We start from the raw sequence: 18,450 nt of genomic DNA on the forward strand, positions 1-18,450 counted from the left end.
TTTTTTTTTTGAAGCTAGGTAATCCAAAGCACCCTACGAAACCATAATCTCTGTATGATCAGCCATCGCCCCCCCCCCTGCACTTACCCGAGCAACTCAAGTAAATACAAGTCACCGGTGGTTTGTACAAGTTCCTAACAACAGCCAAAGCACTAACTGAGCTGTCATCCAGCATGGGCTTGCAGTTTTGATAGTTCTATTTTCCTAGAAATAACTACCCCAAAAGCTGATGACACTTTCAGCTGCCATGGAAGTGCCATCTGTCTTCCAGACAGTTTGTTGACAATTTCAGAGTCAGGATGTCACTTCTGCCAATAACTGACACATGACTTACTTCCACCCTTCACACTCTTCTTCACTGGACCAAATTTACAAGAAATGGGGAGCTACAGATCGTGAACATGAACTTGACAAGTGACCTCCAGCAATAATAGTAATAATGACAATGTCTGTAACATGTTTTTCATGTCTACCATTAGTTATCTCTGTAAGGAAAGGTAGCGATGGAGAGATAAAATAATATCCACGACATATTTTATACCAAATCCTTGTACATCTGAAGTTAGTAGAAGATATTGCCCATGAAGCAAGTATTGGCTGCTCCATCCTATGGATGAGACTCAGGACCCAAAGAGGAGCCTTGTTCAATGACACAATAAACAGAGAGTTGACCTTGACAGGTAGGCTGGGTTACCAGGCTTTGCAGCCTGGCTCATCCACCCTTGCTGCAAGGCTGTCTGAATGCAAGTTGGTACTTGAGCAGCCTTCAGTAATTTTCTTGCATTACTGGTGTTGGGCTCCACACCACTGCTTCTATATCCCAGTCCTTAATGTTAAATAATGACCACAACATTCTGACACACACTGGTGGGTTTTCTCTGAATGTGTTTCCCAGTGGAAGCCACGTGAATAGAAGAATACACTTCAGGTCAGCTCTCCTTCTGTGCTTTGAATTTTTAATGAAGTGACTACCTTTGGGATAATGTTATTAACATTCACTAAGTGGGGCTAAGTTTTCTACTAGGCCTGTAATTAACCCCTTTTAATTCAGCTTGTTCATTGCTGATCTTTGTTTTTGTCATGAGTCTATGCCAAGTTTTCCCTCCTTTGAGGAATTCTTATACTAGGTAAAGATGCAAAGAGACTGCGAAGGACACTAGGATTTGATGTGTCAGGAGATCTGAAAGCAAAGCCTATTTTCCACAGGGGTCCCACTTAGGGAAGGATGGTCTTCTGCTTGAGCATACAGAACTCAACATCTCCATCAGAGTCAGCTGGGGACATAACTGCCTGTGCTAATCTACATCCAAAGCAAAGACAGCTTACATGATCAGCTTGATGGCTTCATTTGGACATCCATACAAAGCAGAGCTCTATGCATAAATGAAAGCATGCAGGTTCACAGGAAGGTATCTGATATCCCTCCTTATCCCTCCTTTGTCCATTAGGCTCTCTGGACTGATAAAAGATTGTGTTCACTAAAGCAGTTACATATTATAAAACTATAATTTTGATTTTGTACTAGTAAGTTTCCCCAGTCTATCTGGCCGTGTCCACATTGAATATGAAGTAGGGGCCTTTGTGTATGCTGTCTCCCTGAACTAATGAGTCAAGTGTGTCTCTGCAGAGTTGATGATGTCTATGAAGATGATACTGTGTTATTTCTCTAGGTGTGGCTTCATTAAAAAGCATCAGATGATCCACAGGCATTCAAAGCCATAGCTTCTAATGCATATTGTAAGTACATTTCTATTCTGAGAGTCGAAAAGTAGGACCTTACCTCACTGCCCAAGCAAATGGCATCCGATATTTCCCCAATTTGCTGCAGAACTGCCTATTGGATTTTAGAATCTTTTGTGCAAACTGAAGGGAAAAAAGTAAATAAAATATTATTAGGGATAACCAATTACAAACCACACATATGAAATAATAGCGATTATTTTTTTCCATTTTGTTGTCTACTGAAACTCTATAGAGTTTCTCCTTATTGGCTCACAGATTATACACAAGACCCTCTGTGTTCAAGTTATTGTAGAATTCTTGGCTTTCTTTTCTCATTTGAAAATTCTAAAGGTAGAACATCTATCCCATAGTCTTGAAATATCAACTATTACCCGCTCCTCTGTTCTTCCTGCCATCCTTCCTCCCTTCTGTTTAGCTAAGAGAAGTTAAAATCTTGAGTGGAAAGTTATCAAATTTATATTCACAATTGGTACTAGATCATATCTTTTCCCCATCAGAAGACTTTTTCTGTGAAGGGCTGTGTGGATCCTGCCTTCTCTGCCACAATTTCTCAAATCTATTGCTATAGCTAAGAGGTAGCCATTGATACAGGAAGTGCTTCCATTTCTAGTGCTAGAGCAAATCCAGGGTTTCACACATTCTACGCAATAAATGAGGTGTGATTGATTGTCAATAAGATTTTATTTACAAAAGCTGGCAAGAGCCTAGATGTGGTCTGAAGAGATAGTTTGCTGAAGGTAACACACCATAGATATGTAATATATAATTATGCATTATGATATTAAATATGTGAAATTCCAGCCTAAGTTGTTGCACATGCTCAAATTCAATTGATTTCCTTGATATCTTTCCTTTGTATGGCAAATATATACTTTTATTTATTTTTTAATAATCAGTGATACTCCATAATTTGCTTATTTGAAATAACAAGGTGATAGAATGAAGAAAACAGAAAGCCTTCATTGATCTTACTACAGAGGCCATTCACACTATCTCCATCTCTAGCTTCTGCACTTCACTATTATTACATTTAGTGTGTAATCATTTGTCTTTGGCATTGAGCCCATTGTTAGCTTGCTGATATCTTAGCAAATTGCCTTCTCTTGATCCTGACTCCTAACTTTGTTATTGTAAATACTTCAATCTTTGGGGTTAAAATGATATCCAAATTTATGTTTATTTCTACTAATAAATTCATAGATATCAGAGTCTATGCTGTTGGGTCAAAAGGACAAAAACGAAAAGATGTATAATTTTAAAAGTTTCTGGTAGATATTAATTATGCTGCTAGTTTAATGTTGAAAGTCATACATTTATGAAATTATATAATTCAGGAATACAGCGTGATTCTATCTCTGTAAAATGACTGAAAGTATTTATAAGAAATAATCATTACCTTGTTGGAGTCTGGATTCTTGATGTAAGGTTCAACACCACTCCCGATGTTTCCCATTAAGACTTTTTCGACTTTGGCCACCAAAACAATTTCAGAGTGTGGATCACTCACAGAGAAGACAGCCTGTGTCCAAAGAGAGCAGTGAGTAATAACTACCAAAGAAGCCACCTTGAAGACATTCCACAGATGTCATTTAAAAATATGAGAGCTTTAAGGAATTTTTATTTGGGAAATTGCCCATCCTGTATGGACTATTTATCATTAAGAACAATCTAAAAGTCAAGGTTTTTCTGTCCCATCACAAGGAAACAAAAGCGCAACCTGCTTTGGGAATTTTAACCATTCCTCTGGAAGGCCCTTTATGTGAGGTTCTTCCGATTGTCTTGGTGTACCGGTGTCAATATTGCCGTTTTCCAAGGCCGGTGGGGTCCCCGAGAGCATCTGCCGGACAGCAGGGTGATTTAGGTCCACATGGAAGTCCGCAGAGATCTTCCTGTTATCTCTGAGGTCGTAAAGCGCCACGCTCACAAAAAAGGGCTCAATCTGTGGGCAAAACAAAAACCCAGATGGTTCTGCCGATCCGATCCACCAGTCTGTGCACCACCGCACCTCACAACACAATCGAACGGAAGGCAGAAAGCAACCTTTCTATAACCCAGGGCGAAGTGCCCAGAGTCCCTCCCTGAAGCTGAGGCCTCCAAGCCCAGGGCTCATCTAATTTGTTTCTTGACCCTAGACACACATCCAAGAGGTCTCCGTTTCCCCTGTACTCAAAAGAAAACACCTTTACCCCAGTCTCTAGGGAACGCTGAGAAACATTTCACTAGTCTAACTGCTTTTCAGACCTCTCTCTCTCCTTCCCTTCCTCTCCTCCCTCTCTCTGTCCCTCCTTCCTCCCCCCCCCCCCCCCCCCCCCCCCTGCCCTGTTTTGGCTTTTGGTTTTGTTTGTTTTGAGACAGGGTTTCTCTGTGCAGCCCTGGTTGCCCTGGAACTCACTCTCTCGACCAGGCTGGTCTCAAATGCAAAGATCCTATCTCTGCCTACCAAGTGCAGGGACTAAAGGTATTTGTGCTAGTCCTGGACTAAATGTGTAGCCCAGAAATGGCCTCCTCCTGCCTCTGCCTCCTTCATCAAATTCTATCCAGGTGCACTACTACCACAACCGGAACTTTTCGATATTTTAAATTCACAGCTTGGAATGATAATAATATGTATTTCCTATTGACTCCATGCTTCCTCCTGCTCTATGTGTTTTTAATATGTTCATGAATGAGATACTGTGACACATAGATGAGGATCAGCCTGTGAGAGGGCCTGTTGTCAGAGAAGATGGGAAGTCTCCTGAAAAGAAGTCAATATCATAGCTGAGGGTTTTAGAAAGATGTTGTTTAGTTTCTTTATCTTCTACCCATTTTGAAGTTCACTACACTCCTAGCCCCAGGGTCAACTTTCAGCAGCCGTGTTGCTAACTTTAACTTTTCCTCCTGCTGTTGGCCAATTTTCATGACCCTAAGGTCACTGTTTCCCCTTATCATCAGCTGTATTTGCAGGCATGTATTCTGAGACAACCCTCATGGTCTTGCTATTTTTTGACTGTACCCCAGTCTTACTGGCCAGTGTGAGCTCTCAGTAAGATGACCGCTGTGTAGGCTCCCAATGGTCACACTCTACCTCTGCCAGTCTTTGTACAGATGTTTTTCCCTCCCTCCCTTTCATCCTTCCTTCCTTTCTTCTTCTTCTTCTTCTTCTTCTTCTTCTTCTTCTTCTTCTTCTTCTTCTTCTTCTTCTTCTTCTTCTTCTTCTTCTTCTTCTTCTCCCTCCTTCCTTCCTTCCTTCCTTCCTTCCTTCCTTCCTTCCTTCCTTCCTTCCTTCCTTCCTTCCTTCCTTCCCTTTGCAGTGTTGAATGTCAAACCTATGGCCACACACAGTCCAGGTAAATGCTGTCCCATTCACCTAATGTCACAATTCTAAAAAGACCAAAAAAAATTTTTAAAATGCTGCCAAAAATATCAGAGAAACAAAGACAGATTTAAGGGATAAAGAATGGTTAACTAGAAAAGTGTCACAATCAACACAGATTAAGGGATGGGGGTGTGGGTCAGTGGTAGGTAGAGTGCTGACAGTATTTGTACCTCTGTGTCCCCTAACAAGGCAAAAGCATGGAAAAGTGAAACCTCATGGGTAAAAATTAGGCAAAATAAACAAAGGTGCATATACTTATGTACACATTGCATATACTCAGATACATGTACGTATAATTAAGTATACTAGATAAATGAAAATGCATGTGACTTCATAGCTATGCAACTAAGTGGGGGTGCTAAAAGATTGTCAGTATCTTTTTACTTTGATTTGTGCTCCTTAATCATGAATTGCAGTTTGTCTTCTGCCAATATTCTGTGAACAAGTAAGTGATATAAAGGGATGTAGCTCAGTTAACACACTGAGGTACAGACTGGTGCTGTGAGTCTTGTGAAATAGCTCCTGTCCTTTGAGATGTATCATTGTGACTAATGTATAGCCGAGATACTGCTGAGTTATTTAATGATAGCAATGCTTGTCAACTCCCGCACTATGAGAGATGGAATTCCAAATTAAAATGATGCTCAGAATAGTCTTTTTGAGGCTACAGAGACATCCTAGTCAGTGAAGAGCTTGCTGAGAGACCATGAGGACCTGAGTTCAAATCTTAGGACCCATATAAAAAGCTGGGCATGGCTGCAGGCCGCTGTTATCCCAGCGCTGGGGAGGTAAGGCCAGCAAGGTTTCTGGAGCTCATTGGCCAGCCAGGCTTTGCTGAATCAGTGAGCCCCAGAAGCGGTGAATGACTCTGTCTCAAAAATGAAGGTGGAGAACAACACCCAGCATTGTCATCTGGCCTCCGTGTGTGTGTGTGTGTGTGTGTGTGTGTGTGTGTGTGTACTGACTCCTGTGTAAGTATGTATCCGCACACACACATCCACACACAACACCAGATGCGCGTGCACACATTCATGCTTATCTTAAAGCAATTATCAAGTAAAATCTTGATTTTAATAATTTAATTTAGTTTAGAAAAACTCCTCATTTGTGGTAACTGTAGTCTGCTAGAAATGGAAAATGCAAAAATAAAGAGAGATTAGTGAGGCGCAAAAACCACTTTGAAGGTCAGGATATAAAAATCATTATTTTTTTCCTGGATTATTGTGTTTTGACTTTCATTCCCATTTGGTGAATGGAAATACATGATTTCCGTTAATAATAGTCAGAAATGAAAGCTCCTGTGGGGATTCATTTATTTTTCCAATCTACCTTTGCAACAAAAATGCCAAGCCTTACTGTTTGAATGGCTGGCTTTCTGGATGGCTTTGTTTAACAGAACACCTTCAAAGCCTGATAATTTAAGTTGTAGGCTAAAGAGGCTTAGGCTTCCCTCTGAGAATTCAGGAACAGGAACATTTAAATGTAGCTAGCTCCAATGAAACGGCTTAATTAGCTTGGATTGTTGGAGTCAATTCCCACTTTCAAAGAAATGTGCCATGCTACAAAACCATCATCTAGAAGTTGATGTTCTGTTTGATTGATAGAAAAATTGCATGCTGTCAAAGTCTGCCTCCTCATCACAAAGGAGTCTTTTGTGGAGGCTGCAGACACTCAGGTATGAAATGGAGCAGTTTGCTTTCCTGAGATGTGGAAGACTGGCCTTCAAAACATGACATCAAAGTAGGAATGAGGTTGAAGACAGCCATAAATGAAAGAATGCTGCTATACAAACACACAGAAGTTTCCAAACAAAACAAAACAAAACAAAACAAAACAAAACAAAAATTTCAACCAGTGAGAAACTGTCACCCAAATGAGGCTGTTTTATTGATTTCAATATGATTACTAACATGTGCAATGAAGTTATTTGTTAAAAGTAATTTCCTACGTTATCTTTTAAATATGTGCACCCACTGTAAGATTACATAAAAAACATCTTTGAGATGCTCAAAATCAACTAAACCTCTTGGCCTAAGACACAAAAGAGCACACCCGAAAAGCCGTTTTCAGGAGGCTGGAGGGAGGGCTCATTAAGCAGTGAGCACTGGCTGCTCTTGTAGATGACTCAAGGTAAGCATACACAGGTGCATAAAACATACCAATGCACACGGGATGAAATGGAATCAAATAAAAATAAAATGTTTCCAAAGAGCTACACTGTTGAGACTTGAGCCAGTTGAGCCATGTAGTTTCTGAACATGATCTATTTGGGAAGAGTCGCATGTCTTTGGCAGTAGAGAGGCACACATGTCTTAACCAGAGGAAGGCAGCTACTAGTATGTCCTAGTCTATCTTTCTATCAGGTAAGGCTGTGCTCTTAACTACATATGTAGTTTTCAGGAGAGACACCCGTCAAATGGTGAGGGTTAGCTCTATCTTCTTAGCCAGGAAGATCAGCAGAATCAACCCTGGTGGTTACTGAGGAGGCCGGGGTAGAGAAACAGATATTTTCACAGTCCCGTGGCGCTCACATCTAAAAATATGGCCATTTTCTTTGACTTTTGGTTTCCAGAATGGATTTTTAAATTGCACTGGATGTGCTGGATAAAAACACCATAGATTTAAAATATTTATATTTTTAGTATAGATCAATGTAGAAAATGACAAAGCCCATCTATTTTTATGTAATATGGTGACTAAGTGGCTCTACTTAAATTATTGGATCAAGTTTTCTTAAATTTCCAAATGGTTTTAACGAACCAAGTTTTTAGGCACTTTGCTTTATTTTACATTCAGCATGAAGGCATGGTCTGGTTCCTTCTACTATCGTTTTTCTACATGGAAAGTGCACCTATCTGCTTCCATGCCTACTGGACCCTCTTCTTCATGTTGCATGGTGTCAGAACCATCACACAGTGGGCTTGTCCTCTGTCAGCCTCTCACCCCACATTTCTCTGGTTTGTCTCTCTTCCAATAGTAGCAAATTCATCTTAGTCCTTTGGTGGTAGCTTTGCTGGTCATGGTGAAATGTTTCACACTGGTTCCCTTCTCTATGGGTGCAGACCATCTTAGATGGTTCTCTTCAAGTCAGTGCTTAAACTAGATCTTCAGATTTATATTTTCATTTATAGTCACCTCTTTGAGCTGAATGAATGCTAACATTGCACTGAACATTTAGAGCTTCCCAGAGATTACCTATTTGTTTATCACAGGACCCCTTGAAATGGTTGCCTCTACTGAATACCTTTTACATAGGGGAGACTGAGGTAAGACATCTGAGCACACGCCACAATTCCTAAGCTGAAAAGCGAGGAGGATCTGATCCAAGTTGACCATTTCAATGAATTCTCCTCATCAAATACAGGAAAAATATGGATCTATTGTTACTACAGTAGCATGTAGGATGGTTAAAGACAACAGAGGTGCTAAGGACAAAAGGTCTCACTGTCTCCTGCAGCCCACTGTGCCCCAACTCATCAAGTTAGTTCCACTCATGAAGGAGGCATGGGTGGCGTTGGAAAAGCCAAGCAAGTGAACAATGCCCCTCCTGCCCCTCCTACGACATATACGGCTTGAGTACCAAAAGCATAAAAATCAAGTTTCTTTTCTGGGCTGGGAGACAGCAATTGAAACTTAATAGATGTCACAATAGGATGCATTGAAAGAGAATGAAGAAAAACATACTGAAAGATTGACTAGCATCTCTCCTGATGTTTCTTCAAGATGTCTATACTTGCTTTATCACATAATCTTATTCTGAGCAGGAATACTATGAAATCTTAGAGTGGATTTGTTAGCAGGTTTTCCTCCAAGTAACAGCAAAACCCCAATGCCAGTTTAAAAGCCATCTTGAGTCAGGCATGGTGGGATGCACCTGTCATCCCAAGCATTTGGGGAAGTAGAACCAGGAGGATCTGGGTTCGAGGCTAGTCTCAGCTATTCAGTAATACCTTGCCTCATAAAACCAAAGGCCCGAGCTCCTGGGGAGAGCACTTGCATAGTAAGTCCTAGCCTCAGCATCACAATAAATAAACAAACATCCTCTTCACTATCATCAGACATACAAACAGTGTTGTAGGAAACAACTGTGGTCACTGTGCACAAAGGACTCCAGAATCCTGGCCCTTTGTTGTATCTTAAACAATAAGTTAAAAGGAAATTTTATAGCAGTATCTATAGGATTCTTCCTCAGAATTTCTGCACCTTTGCAATATGAGAAGTGCTGGCAAATAGACTCTTTTCATACTAGATGCCAGATCCTGAGGTTAGCAAGGATAGAAAAGTTTGGGCTAGGATAGAATGACGTAAGCCTGCTGGTTATGATAGAATGAGAGAGAAACTTACATTGGTTACAGGGTCATATTCATTCTCTGTAACGCATCCCTGAAGATTTAAGTTGAGAGCTCTACAGATGATCATGATTCTTTTGGCAGCTTTCTCTTCAAAGGGTTTGATCATCAACTCATTTTCAAAAATGTCCCTTTTTTGAAGCTTCAGAGTCTAAAAAAAAAAAAAAAAGGTTATCAAAAGTCTTTGTTAGCCAACACTAATCACAGAATCTACAGTTATGTGGGTCAAGTTCATCTCTACTCAGAATACTGACTTACGTCTATGTCTGGGTCCAGGGAGAACAGATTGAGTCTGTCCATGTTTCGTGTTGTTTTGACAGTGTCTTCGGTTTCTGTGAGGTACTGTGGAGAGACCCATGTTATCCCCTGGTGTCTAGACTTCCCCATGTAGCCCCATAACCACCCCAAAAGACCAAGAAACAGTCCGTTAGTTTTATTACTCTTAAGTAACCAACACAGGGGAAATCTCATAAAAGCATGTTCTTATTTTCAAGAGTTGTGTCATGTTAAGTAAAACTCTTAGATTGATGAAAAATTCAAGATTGTGTTTTAGTCTAAATCTTAAAGGAAAGAATTGACATCTTTTCCGTGAAAGCACTGAGTAACTCAAATATGTGTGCAAATATATTGCCAACTTCATTACTTTTGCAAAGTCAGGATGTAGGCTGTTCTCTGAAGAATCTGTTTCCTCCAGTGTACATTCACAAGTCACGCAATTATCCAGTGGATCTTGAAAAGACAGAACAACACAGGTTATTTAATAATATGGGTCATAAATTTCCCTCCTGTATAGGATTGGATTAAAATCGTGACTCAGAGGGACATTGGTGAGCCTAAGCCCTCCTTTTGTCCTATCTACAATATACTAGACTGTTGAGCAATCGGGGGGTTAGAAATGACACTTGCCGACAGTCATTTTAGGATTCTTACCATCCTAGCATTCTGTATGACTGAGCTCTTTGGATCCTAAAGATGCTAACGTGTATTGGTTGCCTTGGCTTCTTTCAACAACACCTGATAAAAATTTCTCAAATATGTAAATATTTTTCTAACTTTTACCTTCAGGGGATTTAGTTAGAGCCCATCTTTTACCTGGAACAAATAAAACTCTGTAGAACACTGCAAACATGCACACTCCATTTGACAATTAGTAAGTAATAAGTTCATATAAACACTGGCTACAGCCTATGGTAGCTGTGGAAAACCCAGTGATAGCTTTCCTCCTCATTATCTGTGACTTCTTCCCTTTAGGAGGCATGCAAGTAGAACTCAGTAATGGCTGTACTTTGGTTTCTAATTCACAGTTGTCTTGAAATATCTTGGCATGGCTTTGTGTGAGGAACACTGACTGAGCCTGTGGAAGAGACGCTCCCATCTACATAGCTAAGACTGCTACACGTTTAGCTCTTTCTGTTTGTTTTTTATTTTTCCTTCTCCTTGACAACCATGAGTAGAATCTTATGAGGGAACTAGACTGGAAAAAAGAAAAAATATTGTGTGTATGTGTGTGTGTACATGTTCATGTGTGCCTACATATGTATATATTTGTGTAGGGGGTTAGTCTGGTGCTGCATGTATTCAAATGCTAAATTCTGAACTCCAAGATTTTGTCATTCCAAGATAAGCAGATCTTCATGTACACCAGCTTTTGTTGTGTAAGTCCTGTCCCGTCCATGTTATCCCTGATTGGTTAATAAAGATGTCTATAGCCTGTAGCTGGGCAGAAAAGATGTAGGTGGGGCTTTGGGTCTGGGCTTGGAGTCTCAGGTAGAGATCATGAGGAGAGTGAGGAAGAAAGGAAAAGAAAGAGGTCACTATCATGTAGGTGGATCATGAGTGCTGGCCCTGAGGGTTGGCCTGTTGGAGTAGGAGCAGCCCAGGGGAACATGGCAAATGGTATTTTGGGGTTATTGACAGGGAAGTAGACAAAACAGCTTAAAGGGTCAATATCTTCCCAGCTCTAGTGCTTTTAAGCTTATTATAAATACAAAGGTTTTGTATTTATACAAATATAATGGTCTTTTATTTAAGATGTACATGTTCTAAGTGAAGTACCCCCCATGATATTTACAACATGTGTAAGTCAGAGGACAATGTCCATTGTCTTCCTCAGTTGCTCCCATCTTATGTTCTTATTGATCAATATTTTAATTGGCCAATTTCAGACGCGCATGTAATGTGTTCTGATTATCCTCACCTACTCTCTCCTCTCCTGTCCAGTTGCTCCTACACCACCACTCTTAGTCTTTCCTCTGATTCACGAGGTCTGGTTTTGTAACCCATTTAGTTTAAACAGTAAAGACCTATTTGGCCATTAAACTAGAAGTATCCGTTGGTGACTTCCCACCTTATGTCATGAGACAGGTTCTCTCACTGATCCCTGAGCTCACTGATGAGGATAGACAAGCTGTCCAGAAAGCTCCAGGGGTGGTCCTATCTCTGCCTCCCAAGCACCGGGTTTGTAAGTGTACACTGCTGCACCCGGAGTGTTCCATGGGTGCTGAGATCTGAACTCAGATCATCATGCTTGCCTGCCAAGCACTTTAGTGACTTGAACCAGTCTTCCAGATTTATTTATTTTCTTATAAAAACAGTGTGCTGAGTGATGTTGGAACTTTCACATATCAGCTGACCTCAAGACTATCAAAACAGCATGAATAAGAGGAAGCTAAGAGGAAGTAAAGTATGCCTGTTCTTGAAGACAAAATATTGCACTTATTAAATTTAACATGAACCCCAAATTCAAAATGTACCTTCTATAAGATCTTCCTATCAGAAATGTGTATGATGTTTGAGTTATTGGAATATGAGATCCAACTTTGTTTGTTGGGTGATGGTCTTCAGTCCCTTCCAGTCAATTCTGAACTGTACCACTGTGTAGCAGTTGGAATGACCCAGTAAAAGTTAAGTTCTGGGATCAATTTCTTAGAGCAGGGAACTCAAGAATGTCTGAGTCCAGCCAGAGAGCTCCCATGGCTACTAACCATCCAAGTGAACTAAACACTTAGCCAAAGCAGGGAGATGATTGCCTGAGCCCCTACCTAGCCCCAGCTCAGCAAGCTCTGCACTCTTCCTTCCCTGGAGTGGGCCCTCGGGACTGATCTGCAGGATACGGTTAAGTGTGTGGATCCATTCATCCATATCTGACTCTGTTTCAGCAGCCAGCACAAAATAGGTCAGGTCGTTCATCTTCAATTCGAAGGCATATTTCCTTAGCCTGTTATTCTGTGGTATAAAGACAACAAAACAGTTAGCCACCAGACAGAGAGACATTGATGCAGTCTAGGGATTCTAGTGTCTCCATCCAGGCAAGGAGACGAAGACAAAAACATTATGAGACAAAAAAGAGCTTTACAGGAGTTCAATCATTTGGATTATCATTTTTTTTTAAAAGAACTTTTTCGTACTGAAAATATCTTATGTCTGTTTTTGTTGATTGGATGGCATTTTGGCTCAATGCTTTTTATCTTAGGCCCAAGTGTGGAGCCTTTTTCAGATAACTGCTTTGAGATCCCTACTTTCATTTTGTCTCCTAAATTCTAACTGCTATCCATACTAGTAAGTTTTCTGACTCTCATACTCTGGAGACAGCACCTGACACAGGGCTAACAAGTTGTAGCACGTCTTTGTACTCTAGGGACATTTCTTACTTTGCACCTTACTTTATCCTTTTAGCAATATTGGCATGTCAGCCATTACTTTATTAAAATAAATTATTAAAATAGATAAAATAAAATAAATTAGATTAAAATACTTTAATTCCCTGGACCCCAGAATATGCTTGACTATCTTTCTACCTACCAACCAGCCTCTGCATATTTCCATACTTAACTGACTGTCCTTCCATCCACTAGCCTCTGCATATTTCCATACTCCGATGGCTCTTTCCTCTTGCCATTTCTCCAAACAAAACTCCTGGCTCTGCTTTAAATTCTTTTCATTCTCACTAAGTCTAAATGCCCCAAAGATCATCCATACACAATGATGCCCAAGCCAAGCTCCTTGTTCTTCTATAATTTGACACCTCTACATTATGTTTGTTGACCAGCCAATGAGGCCGTGCTGTAGTTCCCTGATTGCCCATGTAATACAATTCTTGCTGAAATGAACGCCATACCAAGTGTATTCTCCAAACACAATGAGCATTTGCTCCTTAGGTGCCAACATGATTTATATTCTCTCGTTGAATCTTTACTGAAAACATTATTCAGTTTCCAAGCTTAGAATATGGAAACAAAGATACTTGACATCTGGAGTATGTAAAATAAATTGAAAGTACATACTTCATTCTTTTTAAAAATCTTCCTTGACAAACATAAATATCCTTTAATCATGCTTTTGTGAAGGTTTGCATAGTTTTATTTGTAACAGTTCACACAGGGGTCAAAATAACTTGTAGTTTACAAAGGAAATGGAGTAATCTATCTCTTAAAGCTGATATTTTAGTGGGGAAATTGTGAAGGCATATGTGATTGAAGGAATGGCCAAACTAACAGTGGAAAAATTGAATATTTTGTGGTGAATAGAGTTAAGATATGGGCTGATTTGCATACTGAGTAGTCAAGGAAGTCTACCCTCAGAAGGTAATGTATACATTGAAATCTGTAAAAGGAAGGATACGGGGAAGGAGGGGCACACACAGGAGCAGGTGTGAATTTTATATATTATAACCACAGATGAAAAATGTAAAATCAAAATGGAACTTGTCCTGAATAATGGCATAGGATTTTAACCACAGCAAAAAGCCATAGGGAAAAGGGTCCTGTTTCACTTTTGTATCTGGGATCCTACTGTCACCTGTTCGGCTGGGCTGAATGACCACTGTCACTATCACACACTTAAGAGCTTTCTCATGATACAGGGAGTCACAGCTTTTCTATGTACGAGAAAACATACAGTGAGGTAACACATAAACCTGGAGACAATGGAAACTCCAGAAGTGAAGAAGGAAGAGCTGGCAATAAAGCTTAAAAATCAATAACACGTAAAAAAGTAGAACTGGTTCTTAACCTGAGCCTATGCCGTTTTGCCAAGTCTTCCCAGGAGCTCATGGCTCCACTTTCTGTATCACGGTCGAAGGTTATGCTTGCTTTATAATGACTGATGCACTCACAGGCCGGGCTCTCTAACAGTTCACAAGTCCCGGGTACAGAAGCTAACTTGTTACCTTTGGCATTTAGTCCGGTAATTGATGGTATACTGCACAGAAAGATTGGCTATGTTGTCCCACTGTACTGGGCAAAGCTACACTTGGTCTCTGTGCTTTCACAATGGAGGAGATAAATGTTAAACAGCTAGCCCTGGACATATAAAATTGGAAGATAAACATACATAAACGTTGTGTAAAGGCTTTGAAAAAGAGATACTAGATTCTGTAGGGGCACAGAGTAGAATTACTTGGGCAAAACAAAGTAAGGGTTAAGATTTGCATTTTGATAGCAATTCCAGCAGGGTAGGAGCTCAAATAGAAAGTAAGCAGCTGCAAACTTAGTGTCCAGAGATCTTAGGAATGCAAAGTTCCAAATGCTCTACTTGGGAGGGTTGGGCAGACTCCCTCCATCCACCCTGACAATCCCTTCTGGTAAATCGTGGTGCAGAAAGGTCTCTAAGACTGCCCGAGACTCCTGAAACAGGGCTCTACAGGCAAAGACAATGGGGCTGGAAACAGGTTTCCTATTGCTTCACATGACAAAAGGAATAGAAACGGATACTCAGGAAAGAAGTAGGGGTGTCCAGAGTTTGGGCTATAACTGCTGCTTGGATGTTGTCAAAATTGAAGAATAGCACAATGCAAACAAATCTTAGTGTTGTTTGGAAATTTGATAGAGTGGAATCTGTTCACCCAAGACTGAAAATAGCATGGGCAAGCTGTAAAACTACCTAAGCTCTTCCTCTAGGTCAGAATTAAAAGTGGATCCACTGCAATTTGCTTTGAAATCGAGTTTTAGAAGTAAGACATGACTTTCTAAATTGCATTTTGTACTTCAGATGAGTTGACTATGGTTGCCAAGGTTTTAATAATTCAAAACTATTATTAAAATACCTATCTTTTTAAAAAACTCAGCAAAGTATAACAGATTCTTGTTTCTCAAACAGGATATGTATACATGAAATGGGCATTGTGCTTGCAAGTCTGAGAGAGACAGAGCTGCTTGCAGCGCACATCAGTTTGTGGCAGAGTTGGTGGCAATGCTGGGTGTGATGCTGAGGGTGATGCTGGGGTTGATGCTGGTGGTGATGCTGAGGGTGATGCTGGGGGTGATGCTGGGGGTGATTCTGGGGGTGATGCTGGGGGTAATGCTGAGGCTGATGCTGGGGGTGATGCTGGGAGTGGGAGGGTGATGTCAGGGGTGATGCTGAGGGTGATGCTGGGAGTGAGAGGGTGATGTCAGGGGTGATGCTGAGGGTGATGCTGGGGGTGGGAGGGTGATGTCAGAGGTGATGCTGAGGGTGATGCTGGGGGTGATGTCTACAATGGGAGTGCTTTCTGATCCTCTCTCTGTAATGCCAAAGACAATCACAGGTAGAGCAACCATAAAGAAAAGGCAAACATGGAAAAATCAGTACAAAACTTGAATTCCAACATGCAATTGTCATTGGAATAGCAATGAAGAAGTAATGAGAATTTTTATACTCTCCAAATTTCCCTTCTTTTTCTTGATTTCAGTGTCCTCTGTCATTGACATAAAGCTTTGCCCAGTCAACACTACCCAGCTTCATAACCAATAGGAAATGCGTGTCCTATGGCTCTATACCATGCTTAGGGAATGGTGGCAGACAGTCTGCAGAAGGTCTTCTCTTCACCTGGAATCATCCTAGTGATATAGACTGTAAGGAAAGTACGAATGCCAACAGAAGGCTCAGAGGTGAAGAGGGAAATTACCCAAACTAAGTCCCGCATTCTGCCTGCTATGCTACTGGAATTGTTTTACAAGGACCAAAAGAGAATGATCTAACATGTGATATCCCACCCAGACTTGGGATTCTGGTGGCTTCCATCTTTTCCACTTTCTTTATGTTTATCCATTCTTTCAGGAAACAAGATTTATCAAGTGTCAATCACACAATATTATCAAATATTCACACAAAGTGCTTTCCCTTGCTGACTTTACGTTCTATGTGTCCTGCTTCAGGCCTTCCTACTACCCTGGTGTGTGTGTGTGTGTGTGTGTGTGTGTGTAAGTGCACATGTGTGTGCATGAGTTATGTACATGTCTCTGTGTGAAAGAGTCCATGTGTCCTTACGTGCATGTGTGTAGAGACCAAAGATCAATGTCAGTGTCTTCAATAGCTAGCCACTTACTTTTTGAGTTAAAGTCTCTCATTGACTCTGCAAATTAGCCACTTGACTAGGATGGCTGGTCAGTGAGCTTCAACGATCTGCCCAATTTTACACTGCAGACTCAGGATTTGATTTGCCTGTTGTGGCACCCAACATTTACATGGGTTTCTAGGAATCTTACTTTGGGACCTCGTATTTTTCTGCAATCATTGACTAAGTTATCCCCCCCCCCAACTCCTAAACTTACATTTTAATAAGGTATCAATAGACTAAAGGAAGAAATGTGTGACTATAATATAATGTGAAATAATATATCATTGATATAATAGAATGAGGCATCGTTCAGTGATAAATGCATACTTTTTCCTATATCTAGTTTTTCCAATGATCCATGTACACATATGTATTAAACTGTTCATGTTTGCATATAATTTTTGAGCTTCTTTCTCCATGTAAGTTCTGTAGGATGATATATATATATATATATATATACATACATATATATGCTAGTTTTGTATGTAGTAAATATAGTAATCTCATGGACTGTTTCCTATAATCTTGGGAATTCCTCTACCTCATACCTAATTTTGTCACTTATTAGTTCTGTGACTTGGGAAAGACACATTTTCTCCTAGTTCTATTTTGATAAACAGGACAATAGTAACATGTACCCCATCAAATATATCAGATAATATATTAAATATTAAAACTACCGTTCTGGTTGTTACTATAATGGGAAATACAACTCTTCAGTCAGTGCCAGAATTTGTTAATGGAAAATGTGAGGACTATATATGGCTTCTAAATCCATTTTATTTCAAAATTACACTACTCCCATGTGACTGTTTTTAGTTGGGAACAACCCCCTCTCATTTTTCTACTTTTAAGGAAGCTCTGCATCCCATACTCAGCCTCAGTTCACGCATGAAGTGGGATGTCTAACCTGCAGAAAACATTTTATCCTCTAGCCTTTTACTAAACACATGTAGTCATTTTAAAAAGTTCAATATCCATGGGCTTGCTGGGATGAGTCAGATCTGTAGGTGTCACTTCACCATCAACTTGAGCCAATGTGACACGCTTTTAGCCACTAGCACTGTTGAGATGGAATCTCAGACATTCGGGGTTCCTGAGCCATTTTCTTCTATGTTGGCAAGACCCAAAATGTAGAGATGAATAGATGGCTTGATGGCTAAGCAAATGACTGAAGAATGCCTGAAGGACCAAGATTAGGTAATCCAACCGCAAATATTCCTTAGTCTCAGGATAAAAGTGAGGGAGCGATTTGTTCTAGATTGGCCTGTAATGAAGATGTAAAACTGTTTACTGATAGTCTATAAAAAATAGCATGGTTAGTATTTTGATTGTTAGCATGATTCAAGAACCTGCAAATCACAAACATCATTTAATATTCCTGAGAAAGTATTGACAGTTCCCTCTCCTTGACTTCTCCCTTGTGTTTTATAATTCCAATAATTTTCATGGGAAAAATAATGGTATATAATGAGGCATGCTAAAATGCTATATTCACTAACGGATTGTTGCGAGCTAAAACCATCCAGTGGAAAAAAGACAGCATTTTCAACAAATGGTGCTGGCACAACTGGCAGTTATCATGTAGAAGAATGTGAATTGATCCATTCCTATCTCCTTGTACTAAGGTCAAATCTAAGTGGATCAAGGAACTCCACATAAAACCAGAGACAGTGAAACTTATA

General features: G+C 40.2%; 1 protein-coding gene across 12 annotated transcripts in view; it reads right to left on the reverse strand.

Moving 5' to 3' along the window:
* The window catches only part of Dock10 (dedicator of cytokinesis 10), a 249,389-nt gene that overhangs the window by 81,693 nt on the left and 149,246 nt on the right, over positions 1-18,450 (reverse strand). For all 12 annotated transcript variants that reach the window (XM_021165780.1, XM_029474701.1, XM_029474693.1 and 9 more), the window contains exons 8-14: positions 12,492-12,675; positions 10,094-10,179; positions 9,709-9,792; positions 9,446-9,601; positions 3,461-3,682; positions 3,140-3,262; positions 1,781-1,863 (exon numbers count right to left, since the gene is read on the reverse strand). In XM_021165780.1, coding sequence (XP_021021439.1) covers positions 1,781-1,863; positions 3,140-3,262; positions 3,461-3,682; positions 9,446-9,601; positions 9,709-9,792; positions 10,094-10,179; positions 12,492-12,675 — 938 coding nt within the window. The remainder of the gene's footprint in view (positions 1-1,780; positions 1,864-3,139; positions 3,263-3,460; positions 3,683-9,445; positions 9,602-9,708; positions 9,793-10,093; positions 10,180-12,491; positions 12,676-18,450) is intronic.

Source organism: Mus caroli, chromosome 1, assembly GCF_900094665.2.
Source record: "Mus caroli chromosome 1, CAROLI_EIJ_v1.1, whole genome shotgun sequence".
Taxonomy (NCBI): Eukaryota; Metazoa; Chordata; class Mammalia; order Rodentia; family Muridae; genus Mus; species Mus caroli.